Source organism: Aspergillus brunneoviolaceus, assembly GCF_003184695.1.
Source record: "Aspergillus brunneoviolaceus CBS 621.78 unplaced genomic scaffold BO95scaffold_41, whole genome shotgun sequence".
NCBI classification, from domain to species: Eukaryota; Fungi; Ascomycota; class Eurotiomycetes; order Eurotiales; family Aspergillaceae; genus Aspergillus; species Aspergillus brunneoviolaceus.
In genome coordinates, this window is record NW_020290771.1 from 294071 (window position 1) to 306839 (window position 12769).

Here is a 12769-nt window from a genome sequence, read left to right on the forward strand (position 1 = left end):
AAAGCAAAGCAAAGCAAAGCAAAGCAAAGCATCGGTCGTATCAACTTCGTGCAAATCAGTAACTCAAGGTTGTCTTTCACCATGATATGCAAGCGATGCGCAAGAAAAAAAAAAAAAAAGACAGGGCCAATCTATGGGGGGCGATGCGGGGTTCGTAAGGAAAGTCGTATATCTAATGGTGGTATCGAGCAGTGCAAAGGAAAGGAGTAGGCAGGTTGAGACAGAAACAAAACGTGTAGTGCAGGAAGACGTGAGATGGGTGGGGCAGAATGCTCTGGTTTTTTTCGTGGCTGGCGTGGGGCACTTGATGCAAACGCAATTCGAACTAAGATGGAGTGTTACAAAAGGTGAGGTGAGGTGGATGGCTATGCTTCGGCAGAACCACCCTCTTCGGCAACAGAAGATGGCCGACCTGCGGGGAATTCCTGCATCTCGCGCAGGGCATCGGCTCGCCGGGCCACCACTTCCTCTCGACGGACGACGTTGCGCAGCGCGTCACTGGCTTGGAGGAGGCCGTCGATGCTGATGGCGTGGTTGGTCATCTGGTGGTTGATGTACGTGTAGAGCTCTGCGGGCGTGGAACAGGTCGTGAGGAGTTGCTGTTCGTTCAGTTTCAGCAGCGCGAGAGCGACTTGAAACAGAAACGTGCTGCCGCCGCCACTGCCGCTGCTCGAGGGGGCATTGTTCGTGGTGGTCGAGTTGGTGTCGTTGGTGTCGCGGGATGACGACGCATTCGGAGGGGTGAATGAGCTGGTCACGTTGAGGCAGAGGACAACATCCCACACCCGGTAGAGTGCCTCTGCGGAGAGACAGTCGGTGAAGACGGAAAGGAACCACTGGAACGTTAAGGCCTCCAGCTCGACATTCAGGCCTTCAAGGTGCGCAGATAGCTTGGGCAGGACTTCCGAGATGTAACGCCGCAGAACTACTTGATCCGCGCGGGACGCTAGCAGGCCGTGGTCGTAATAATGCTCCGGCAGGATCACCTCGATCATGGACGCAAGAAGCCAGAAGGTGTCCTCCGCCGTGGGTGTGACAAGCAGCAGGGAGGCAGCAATGAGGTTCATTCCTTGACAGTATCCGACCTCTGGGTTGCGGCGAGAATATGCGAGGAGGACTTCCTTGAGCTTCTCCACCCCCGGGCCTTTGCGGAAGAAGACATTGTCCGTCAGGGTACGGTTGATATCCATCTCGATCTGCGACACGACCGAAGGGTCAGGGTCACTCCCACCAACGCCCCGGACGAGATCATCATAGTACCCGGGCACCCGCATCGAAGACGCGCCGCTGCACTCAGACCAGATCTTGGCTCGAAGAGCGACGGGAATCCCACCAAGCACGAGGGCCCGGAACTCCCGCCATTTGGCACGGCCGACCTTGCCTTTGTTGCCCAGACCAGATATACCCACCATTTCGCCGTCCGCTAGGGACGCCTCCGGCGTATCGACAGACTGCAAAGGGCGGTCCGAGGCCGCGGCGGCGGCCGCAGCGGCTTCCCCATCCTTGCGGCGTTCGGCACGCACTTTGCGCAGGAACTCGTTCCATCTCACCGTTCTTTCTCGCTGCAGAGAATCATGCAGCTCGGTCAGCTGCTCTAGCAGTAACTTGACCGGCTCGTTCTCATTGGCAGCCAGCGCGGCAGTCTCGTCGGAGGACAGCCCGGCGAACTCTGGGCGATCGGCAATCACCGTTGAGGTAGATGCAGATGGCTGGGCGTTGGGGGTGACGGAGACGGAGCCACGTTTGTCGACAGCTACTGCGCTGCTGCGCGGCTGAGCATCCCCTGCAGTAGTCAAAGAGATGATGGGACCAGCGGAGGGGGTGTGCGAAAGCAATTCAGTCGGTGCCGTCGGAACCACCAGATAGTCCTGCCATCGCCCAACTGCAATAGCACCAGCTTCGGCGTTCCTGGGGGATACAGATGCTGGAGATGATTCGCTACCAGTGGTAGCCTGCAATAGATTCCGATAATCGGAGCCATCATCGCCGTCTGAGGTATCACTGCGAAGGCTGTCTAGAGTCTCCGCAATGCTGAGCCGGTTACCTGCCGACCCACCCCTTTTCAGATCGCTGGCTTCCCTCTGCCGCCTCTTCCGGCTTTGATCGTAGATGAACCCGAATCGGTCCGTCAGCATGTCTCCCGACTGGTAATTGTTGTAAATGTTAGCAAGCGTCGGAGGTCGATCCTCCAGCGGCAAAATCGCATCCATCTCCACGGGGCCGAGATTGGTGGCATTTTTGCTTGCAGCCTCGGAGCTTGCACCTTGTGAAACGCTCGCCGACCCTTGTCTCCGACCGGCCTGGCTGGCTTTGGCCAAGGCACCCGATCCAGGGGATCGACCTGGAGCACCTTGGATGTTGACATTGCTGTTGATCCGCTTCAGCGCCGCCACCGCCGAAATGGCCGGTGACACAGGCTTGTTCGCTTCGCGATTGGCCGACATAGCTCTTCCGCGGGTATTTCCCGCGTTCGCATCGTCTTTGCTCGGTTGGGTGTTTCCGGCAAACAGCTTGACCGTCCATGAGGACAGCGACTTTGAGGATTTGCGCGAATGGACACTGGCGTCATCGCCGTTGGCGGCCGCGAGGCGCCGTCCAACTACCTCGCCGGCTCCCAAGCCACTTTGTTGTTGGTCGTCCGGGGGTTGGAACAATTGATCATCGAGAGCTTTGCGGCGCCCCGCCGACGGGTTGCTCGCGTTTCGAGGCCGCTGCGTCTCCTCCTCGGCTCCGCTCATGACACTGCTGGCGCGACTCGTCTTCCGACTCCCTAGCGTCCCGCCGAAAATGAAATCGCCCCAGCTCCGGATCGAGCTCTGTCTCTTACGGTTCGAGTTGGAGTCGAGGCTCGAGTGGCCCGAGCGCGCGTCACTCTCGAGCGACCGCTGCGGCGCGCGCACCGTCGCCTGCTGCGCCGGGTTCCCCCCATTCTCCGCCCCACCGAGATCCTCCGCTCCGTGCAACAACCCCACCCCGTCGTCCATCGCCTGCTGCATCAGCCCATGTACGCTCGACGACGAGCTCCCAGACTGCTCCGCATTCGCCCCGCCGTTCTCCTTGCCCCTTGCCCCCTCGGGATTCACGGGGAGGTGCTCCAACACATACAGCCGCCGCTCGATATCCTGGTTCGAGACCGAGACCTCACGGAGCATGCGCTTCAGCTCACGCTCCCGGGCGTCCGCCCGCTGGCGGAGCGCTGAGATCTCCGCATCCCGCTGCGCCAGGTCCCGCGCAAACTGCCGCACTAGCTTGACCGCGCCTGTGGTGGCGATCAGCCGTTCGATGTGCGCATCGTCCGCCAGATGAAGGGCCCCGGGGAAGTCCCGGATGGGCACCGAGTCGCCGAAGAGGGCGGCGCGCCCCGACGCGCTGGCGGTGGTCGAGGAGCTCGTCAATTTGGCCAGGGCGGCTCGCCGGTCCCGCGTAGTGGTGGTGTTGTTATTATTCTCCCCCGCCGTGTGTAGGAAGTCGTTGATGCTATAGAGATCCCGGTCTTCCAGCAGTGCATTGGTCAGGGCGCGGTTGAGGGCCGGCTGGCCGAGGAACCCGTCCACGGAGCGGTCTGGCGGAGAAAGGGATGGGAAGGAGGTGAGGTCCGTGGTGGTCGCGTTGGAGGAGGCGGCGGAATGGCGCTTCTGGGAGCGGGCTCGGACGGTCCTAGCCTTCTGGCTGTGTCGGGAAGAGGAGGAGGTCCGCGAGGACGAACGACGCGGTACTGGGGCCGGTGGTGTTGGTGCTGGTGCCGTGGGTAGATCGCACTCCGCCATGGCTGTTAGGGCGGTGAACACGAGAGGAGGGTTGCAGATCTGTGGTCTTCATGTAGACTTTTGATGTCTCGCTTTCTGTACTATTCCTAGTTCAACTTCGACAAATCATGAACAGATTCAGGAATGGAAGTGGTGTGGCTGGTTTTAAGGTGGTGTTTGGAGACGGTGGTCAGGTCTCGTGCAACTGTAGCAGCTGTGCAGTGGTGCTTGCTGCCTCGCGGGATTTTTCATTTGTAGGAGATTGAATGATGTCGTAACCGGAGCAAGTGCTGGAAGATCTGCACAGTGAGCTACAGACCACAGCGTAGACCGCCTCAGATAATAATGGAAGAGAGAGGTCGAAAAGAGCAGAAGAAAAAAAAAAAAAACAGGGACGGGGCAACGAGAGGAATCAGGCGCGCGGGCAAGTCTGGAATGTCGGTTGCTTTTCCAAAGCGGAATGGCATTTCTGCCCGTCCATGACGTGTGGCCGCAGCAACCCATGTGACTGCTGACATAAGACCACAGCTCCAAGTCACCTGACCAGCCCCGTCCCAGCCTCGGTTCTCCGCAAAATGTAAGCGGAACTGCCGCGGGGACAATTGGGGGGAGTATATAAGGACGGAGGGAACCCCCCTGTTCTCGTATTCAATCGACCATATAACTGACATTGGTGGACAGTAGGCTTGATTATCACTTCTATTTATCTTTCTTCTTCTTTCTCATCCTCGAAAGCGATCTCTCCATAACCATGTCCGGCAACGCCAAACGCCGTCTCCAAGCTCTCAGCCAGCAGCTGGTCGAAGGCATCCCCGACGCCGGGACCTTCGAGGATATTCCCCGAATCCGATCCATTGCCCCTGACTCCGTGGGGCCGTCAGTACACCCGAGTCCCCTCAAGTCATCGTCTGTCAGAGAGCCAACTAACCTCTGAGGGATAGTCGGGTGAAGGACAAAGTCGCTATCGTCACCGGTAAATGCCCAACTATACAATATGCATTACATACTCCCAAACACCCGGCCCACCCAGCCCATCCATCCCCTCTCGATCCCCCTCAACAGCAGTAGCATCACCACACCCACCCGGGCCAACCCCCATTTCACCATCCCAAACCAAATTCCACTCCACAAAGACCAAAAACTAACCCCCCAACGCAGGCACCAACTCCCCCACCGGCATCGGCCGCGCCACGGCGCACCAATACGCGCACAACGGCGCGGCAGCGGTCTACCTCTGCGACTTCGTCGACACGCACCTAGCGACACACAAGCGGGAGATCGAATCCCTGTACCCTGCGACCAAAGTGTACACCCGGCAGTTCGACGCCGCGGACGAAGGGGCCGTGCAGGCGGTGGTGGCCGAGGCGCTGGGCGCGCACGGCCGGCTGGACATCTTCTTCGCGAACGCGGGCGTCGTGGGGCAGCAGAAGCTGCTGACGCAGATCACGGCGGAGGAGTTTGCGGAGACGTTGCGCGTGAATACGGTGGGGTGCGTATAGCAACCTTCCTTTCTCTTATTCATGTGTTTTGACCCGAAGAGGGGGGGGCGGCATGAGAGCCCATCTACCGCGCAAGAATAAGCATGGAGAGAGTAATTGGTGCTGACACAGTCCCCATGGTAGGGTGTTTCTGGCCGTTAAGCACGCTTCGACCGCGATGCAGCAGACGTCCGCCGCCAAGCCCTACCCGGGCGGCTCGATCATCTGCACGGCTTCGGTGGCGGGCCTGCGGTCCAACGCGGGCTCGACGGATTACTCGGCCTCCAAGGCGGCGGTGGTCAACATCGCGCAGACGGCCGCCTTCCAGCTGGCGGGGACGGGCATCCGCGTCAACGCCATCTGCCCCGGCCTGATCGAGACGGGGATGACGCAGCAGATGTTCGACGCCGCGCGCGCCCGCGGCACCCAGCGCAAGCTCGGCCAGCTGAACCCCTTGCAGCGCGGGGCCATCGCCGACGAGGTCGCGCGCGTCGCCCTGTTCTTGGGCAGTGACGAGGCCAGCTACGTCAACGGGCAGGCCTGGGCCGTTTGTGGCGGACTGAGTGCTGGACACCCGTTCGTGCCGGGGAAATTGGCCTAAACGAAACACGCACGGTTCGGTACAGGTGACAGTACAAAGGACATCGGACAGCGTGGATTGGGGGTGATAAGTACTTTTAAAAAACCGTTCAATTAATGTGAGATGATCTCGTACAGCACTGGCTGCACGGTAAAAAGAATCGGCTGATCCGTATATAACGGACTCCACGTGGCAGCTTCAAGCAGCCTTCTCCAGAGAATTGGAACTATACACAAATGGGAAACACAAAGATGACACAGTAGGAAAATCGAGCGAATGAAGGGTCGGCCCCGTTACAGAGTGCCAAGGTGATCTACTACAAGGCGGGGGATAGCGACAGATCCCAAGAATTGAAAATGGTATAGAACCGGTGAAGGAAAGAGACAGCAACCCAAGACATCGAGGGGTCCCAAGAATAGAAGGCCAAGAAAAACGGGCTTGGATCCAAGAAATACCTTCCCAAAGAAAAGAGATTAACACCTGTGCAGAAAATCATGGGACATATGTCCAAACTGGATCAAATGGAGCCAATATCCACGAGGTCCCCCAAGAAAAAGATTAAAACGGAGGAGAGAAAAAAAGGCCAGAACATGGCTAGAAATGCGCTCTGAATCAGTTGGAACAGTATAAGAGCAGATGTCATGTCACGGATCGTTGGACCAGGGAATCGCAGAGACAATGCACTTTTACACGACCAATCTGGAAGTGCTGGACTGCATGAGGTCTTCGCTCGCCTGCTTCGACAGAGTGCCAGGTTCAGAGTGCTCATCAAAGCCCGCCGTCTCATGGGCACGTTCATCGTTGTCCTCGACTATCCGGGTAGGGATCTCACTGACCCCATACTGCTGACTCGATCTCTCCGGGAACGTCGAGCTACTGATCATTGACATCGAAGTGCTGGACCGGTTGTGGACTAGGTCCGGTGTTGGAGGAACACTCGAATGGCGGTCGTTCGGGTGCAACGAGTTGTTGTCACCGTCCCCCATCTCGCTACCCGCAGGAGTCAAGAGTCCATCGTGCGTTCTGGGCATCAGGCGGTTACCGGACGGGGTGGTCCGACCGTGGTCATCAATGTCATCCTCTTCCGCATCCTGTGCCAGTTGCAGACCTTCCACGGCGGCGGCGCACTGCTCGCTGATGCTGCGGATAATGTCCGAAATGGCATCGGTCTTGTCGCGCAGGTAGCGATCTGCAACATCAGTTATACTTAAACGCGCGAGACGATTATGCCCTTTACCGATGTTCAGGAGATGTTGCTCCAAATCCGAGCTCGGCTCGCTGCTGGGAGCCTTTACGGGCTCCGTAGCAAACGAGCGCGAGCTCGCAGGTTCCCTAGGGGTCTCGACCTCGTCCTCCTTGGTCTCCTCAAAGGTCTCCTTTTCAGCGAGCCCGGACAGTTCGGCAGAGCTGCCAATCGAGCGAACGATATGCTCCATGTGGTGGGTCTGGCCATTGATAAGGCTGCGAAGGTGCAGGACCACCCGCTGCGCATCATCACGCTGCCGAGCTAGAGACGCGTTGCTGTGTTGCAAGGAAGCGAGCTCCTTTTGGTTACGCTTCCGCTCACGCTCCAATTCCTCCGCAATCTCTTGTTGCAGAACCAACGCCTCAAGTGCATCGTCGCGCTGCTTCTCTGTACCAGACAGGCGCAGTGTGAGACGAGCCACATCGTCCTTCTGCTGGTCAATGAGACCAGTGAGACGACGGTTTTCGCGCTTGTGATTCTCAATCTTGACCTTGAGCTCAGAGGTCTCCTTGGTCAATTGTTCGGCGAACGCCTGGAATTTGAGGAACTGTACGAAGTTAGGACGACGTTCACAATCGAAAAAGTCCTCGCAATGACATACCTGTTGCTTCCAAGTCTCCAACTCCTCAACCAAGAAGTTGTTGCGCTTCGTGACCTTGGTCAATTCCGTGTCCATACGACCCTTCAAGTTAATGAAATCTTGCCAGGCCTCCATGGCATCGCGGGAGTATTGGTTTCTCTCGCGGACAATCTCGTTCAGATGTCTCATAGAGACCTTTGTCATCAAAGGCTTCTTGACTGAGCCACCGAAGATAGCCTTCATGCCAGTGTTGCGTCCCTGATCATCCAGTTAGTATACACAGACTATGAATGGAAAGGAGGGATACTAACCAGCTTCTCGCACACATGATCCATGACACCCATGATCGCATCTTGGTTCCACCAGGAGGGATCCTGAACACTTTCCACCTCCCCTCGCATGACAATGATCTGACCAGCGGGGATGAGCTTGCCACCTGCGTAGGCGGAGCGGAGATGATTGGGAACCCCGGACGGCGAGACATCGCCATTGAGAGCCTGCGTCAATCGGTTGATGAACTTCGTGCGCTGACCGGGACTCAGGACGCTCGGTGGGCTCGAAGTCAAGACGAAATTCCGGTCGAGATCGATGACCAAGGCATCTGAAGGAGCGTTGAAAAGAGACCGGCACTCAGCGGTGATACCGAGAATGTACGGACCGGGTTCCTGGACCAAGTCCTTGACATGACGGGCATGAACCATAGGCACATAGAGACCGCTCCATTCGTAGATGCGAACGCAGTACCGGATAGTCTCAGCGGCCATTGTGAGCATAGCCGGGTAGTGGCTGACGAAGATGATCCGGCGGGTGGGTGAGACAGCAGCCTCAATGACCCCAACGATATTGGGAATGGACAGACACGTGAACAAGGGCCACATGGAGAAGTTTTGGAAGCCTGTGGGAGACGAGGGAAATTGGTAGCAAAGCGCATAGTCCTTCATGTCAATACGAACCAGGTCGTTGAGGCGAGGGGCGGGGAAGCTTAGGATGCGCGAGACTTCTTCCGCGTGGAACAAGTTGGTTGCCTTATTCCAATGAATCCACATGCCACGCAGGTAGTCGCCTAGAAGGTCGTACAGAGGGTAGCGAGACAGGAAGCTCAGACAGTAGGGGATCCAGTAGGTCTCCTCTGGGTTGTCATAGAAATCCTGCTCAGTCTTCTTCCGCAATTCTCGGATGGTTTCGGCGCGTTTATCGTCGGCGCGAGACCAGACCCGCAAAGCAATCCCATAGAGTGTGTGGGAGGAATCTTGTTGCAGGACGAAAGCATGGTGCACGCAGTGAGGCTGGGTCTTGCCGGTGCAAATCTCGACATCGTGGGGGAAACAAGCCTAGATCATGTCAGTAACCTGCAACTTCGTTTGACACCATCGGACATAACACAGGGGCGATGACATACTCTCATAGCCGCATGCAAGGACTTAGCGATCTCGTTATCCTGTTCCAAACGGGGGCTGCTCCCGAGGATCTCAGGCAACCAGAACTGACTGACGGCTCCCTTCATGTGGGCGATCTTGCCCTGGGCGGGGGCGGGGGCGCGAACCCATTGAGAGGGTTCGCGACCCACACCGCAGACCATGTAGGCATGGGTGAGAGTCTTGGGGGTCCGTTGGGCGGCGGGTTTCGAGTTCATCTGGGATGGGATTGGTTGAGTGATGCGGGAGTGAAGCGAGGAGGTGCGACTGGGGACGACCAGCGAGTTTTCTCCTTGGTCGCGCGTTGAAGGCCGATCGCGGGTAGATGGGCGGGCGTAGGACGCAGGGTCTCTCAGAGACGGGCCCATAATGACGGTCGGGGAGATTGTTTATGTACTTGTGTCGGCAGAGTGACGAATTGGTCCTCGGATATGTGCGAGGTCAACTGGGTGATCCTGTTTTTTGGGTGTGGCAAGTTTTCTCGAACCACGGATTCTGAGAGATCTGACGGGAATGAGAGGAACGGAACAGAGCAGTCGGATGGGAACAAGGGAATGAAAGCTCGTAATGGAGTAGAGAAGATGACCAAGGACGAGCTGAAGATAGCACTGCTAGCAGTCGGGAATGAAGGTGAAGCCGAAGGAAAGACAACAACCGAACAGGGGGCGAAACAGGCGATTGGTGATAATAATGTTGTTGGATGGGTGGATGGACTCGGATAAAGAGAGATCGGACAATTCGGTCACAGCTACTGCTCACACACACACACTCAATTGATGGACATTTCCCAGGTCGGGCGATACAGGCACGTCTTTCAAAGGTCAGACATGTGTGTATGTATGTATTATATTGAGTGGACTCGAGGCAAGGATTCTCTCGTCTCTATCCCCTGGGATCGGTTGGTGCGGTGGTGGTGGCGGTGGTTGTTGACACGGAATAGACCTGATCCTCGGGTGAGGGGAAGAGCGAGGGAGGGAGGGAGGGAGGAAGAGAGGAAGAGGTAAGAAAAGAAAGAGGTAAGAAGAGAGGGAGGGAGGGGATGAGGACGGGAAGAAGGCCGTTAGAAAAGGTTTAAAAAAAGAAAGAAAGAAAAAGGGAAGAAAGAAAAATAGATTAACTGGTTTTACGGAGAGAAGAGAAACTCTCTCGAGCAAGAACAAGCGCAAGCTTGTCAATCTTGACCCTGTACTCCGTGGTAAACTAAAGTACTAACTAGAGTAGAGTATGAAAGGGGGTTGCGGAAAGTGGAAAAGCCGGTCCTGTTCCTGCGCCGGTGGATTTGCCAACCCACTAAAGCTCTCTAAAGCTCTTTAGTTCCGTGGCACTAATTTTTCCCATCTCCACTTCCTCGTGCTTCCCTTTCATGGAGGTCAATTGCATCTTCGCAGCACAAACTACAGCTCTGCTAGTGTGATGTGATGTGCAATGTGCAATAGGCAAGATGAAAGTTCTACAAGTATCCATCCATCCATCTTCCTCTTCCCCGATTTTCCGCCGAATTCTATTCTGGACGAGCTGCACGCTGCTGGCCGTTCCTTGCGCCCGTGCGGGGAGAGGAGAAGCTTATAGCTTGATTGCGCGGAGAGAGATCCCTCGACCGGTTACTCTGACAGTCTGACTTGGCCTGACGAGTCCTGGATCACACAGGAAATCAGGTCAGTTTATAGTCTGGATTGCGATTGCATTGGTATGGGAATCAGCCAACAAGAGAACCCCAGGTATCATCGGCCCGAAAGTCTCAACCACGCGACAATGGGGCTTTTTCCGGAAAGAAACCATTGGGACGATGAGGCCAAACCAACAACCGGAATAATGAAGAACCAGTCAAAACTCAAAACCTGAGCCACGCTGGTTCGGTGAGGAAGATCATAACCAGCATTCTCGCAGTATCCACTGTATAAGACATGACCAGAAGGGTCAAGTCGAGGACACCGGATGCACCGAGGTCAGGAAAAGCCATGCCCCCTATCCCGCCCGCGTCTCTGTCAGGGAGGTCAAAAGAGGGGGTGGGAGGGGGTTCCGTCGGTCCCAGGCCAATGAGGGCTTGCTTATCAGGGGAAATTTCGTAGCTTCTGTGCCTGTTACCATTAACAGGTGAGTTCTCGTCTTCTGTCAGCCTGTCTTCCTCTGCAGTATGAACTATACGGGTAGACATCGAACAGAAGAGATGATCGGTTGAGATCGCGACATATCATCTGGCAGCTCGCAGACGACAGCTAATTAGATGCACACAATTCGGAGGCAGGCTGTCAAAGTTCAGTCCTGTACGGAATAGATAGACGATCGACCAGCCATCCCTGTCTGGGCCAGAGGATGATCGTCATTTCCTTTCATGGTTTGCAGCAGTTCGCCCTCAGACCCATTTTGCGGTAAAGACTAGCCAGCCGCATTGGTCAGCAGAGAACTGCATGGGCAACTTTAATGCATCAAGAACGACATTTTTGACGTTGACTTGGACAAGGGCGCGTTGCAACGCACCCGCCACTTTGCCAGCGAGCGGGCATGCTGAATTGAGGATTTTGGCGAGAACAGCGCCTTCGCCACCAGTGCGGATGGACCGTCAGCGGCAGTTCTGTCTCGCTTGCCGGCCGCTGGGTCTGCGGGCTCCACCGCTCGAGTCAGTCACATCCAAACCACCGGACTCGGTAAAAGAGCTGGCGCAGCTGCAACTGACAGCTCTGAGATACGCATGTAACAGTTACCTGTCAGCGAGTTGACGTTGAAGCAATCCACTATTGGATCGAAAGACCGTGTGCATGCAGATGGTGACAGCGATCGCAGGGTCATGATTGAGGGATCGAACGGTCCGCCCGCGATAATCCGTCGGACACCGCAGATTGATATGATCATCCGATCTGAAGAATGTAGGATAAATACTTAAGTCAAGAACCACAGTGCCGAAAGTTCTTTTGCATTTAGAAGATGGGTCTCAACAGCACCTGAATAGCAATGAGGCAACGAGAGGCAACTTCGATCTTCGCGAGAAAACACACGCACACAAACACACCGCAATTTCGGTTTTACAAAATACTCTAGCGATGACAGCGGGGTGTGAAAACTACGAACGGGTCAAATGAAGCGATCCGACCCAGCAGTCGAGAGTCCAGATTGGAGAACGAAAAGTGTTAGAGAAAGAGAGGCCTTCATCTCAGCAATCCATGGTTCGTGAGCGGGAAGAATCTCCCCCTCTTGCGATTCCCGCCCTCAGAATCGACCCTTGGGATTCGCAATCCCCTGCCACGGATACCGACGTCTGTCATGAATTATCCCATGCGCCGGAATATCAGGATGCTGTCTCACTACCAGAGAGAGTCCCCTTGGCACATACAGAGTAAATTGAATTGTTGACCAAGCCGAACTAAACCCAAGACAACAGAACAGTCTTCCTGTCCCATTTTCCGGCCACACTCCTTTTCTAGAAGCCCCAGCGAAGATCTCCTTGCGTCGAGCTCCACCCACGGTCACAAATATACAAACCGCGAATCACGATTACGAGAGCAAAATCCCACCCGGTTGCAATTCCGCATGGAGCTCCAGGTCCCGCCATAAAAGATGGAGCTCACCTAAGATCACCCGAAATGAACTTTTCCCCTTCCCCCGATCAGCCCTGACTGAACCTCGCGTCATGCTCTCGCCGTCCCCCGGGCACTTTGAAACAGACCCTGGTTTATAATCTGGAACCTTGTCGGTGCAGTACTTTTGTACCACTTGGCTCTCTGTACTC

At 56.0% G+C, this 12769-nt stretch overlaps 3 protein-coding genes across 3 annotated transcripts; 1 reads left to right on the forward strand and 2 right to left on the reverse strand.

Annotated features, from left to right (window-relative positions):
• Positions 1 to 365: 365 nt before the first annotated feature.
• On the reverse strand, positions 366 to 3819 carry BO95DRAFT_464638 (TBC domain-containing protein; the record flags this gene model as incomplete). The annotated part of the gene is made up of 2 exons (XM_025589074.1): positions 366 to 3657; positions 3707 to 3819. 2 exons carry the CDS (start codon positions 3817 to 3819, stop codon positions 366 to 368), a joined length of 3405 nt encoding a protein of 1134 aa, XP_025441382.1.
• A 591-nt stretch (positions 3820 to 4410) lies between these two features.
• Positions 4411 to 5825, forward strand: BO95DRAFT_415721 (SDR family NAD(P)-dependent oxidoreductase; the record flags this gene model as incomplete). Its single annotated transcript, XM_025584362.1, has 4 exons — positions 4411 to 4622; positions 4688 to 4719; positions 4905 to 5235; positions 5369 to 5825. Exons 1-4 carry the CDS (start codon positions 4498 to 4500, stop codon positions 5823 to 5825), a joined length of 945 nt encoding a protein of 314 aa, XP_025441383.1. The 5' UTR covers positions 4411 to 4497.
• Positions 5826 to 6395: 570 nt separating this feature from the next.
• BO95DRAFT_166627 (DENN (AEX-3) domain protein) lies at positions 6396 to 9874 on the reverse strand. Its single transcript, XM_025580770.1, has 4 exons — positions 9030 to 9874; positions 7942 to 8961; positions 7652 to 7888; positions 6396 to 7597 (listed from the first exon to the last, which is right to left on the reverse strand). The coding sequence occupies exons 1-4, from the start codon at positions 9411 to 9413 to the stop codon at positions 6491 to 6493; spliced, it is 2748 nt and encodes a 915-aa protein (XP_025441384.1). The 5' UTR covers positions 9414 to 9874; the 3' UTR covers positions 6396 to 6490.
• Positions 9875 to 12769: the final 2895 nt, after the last annotated feature.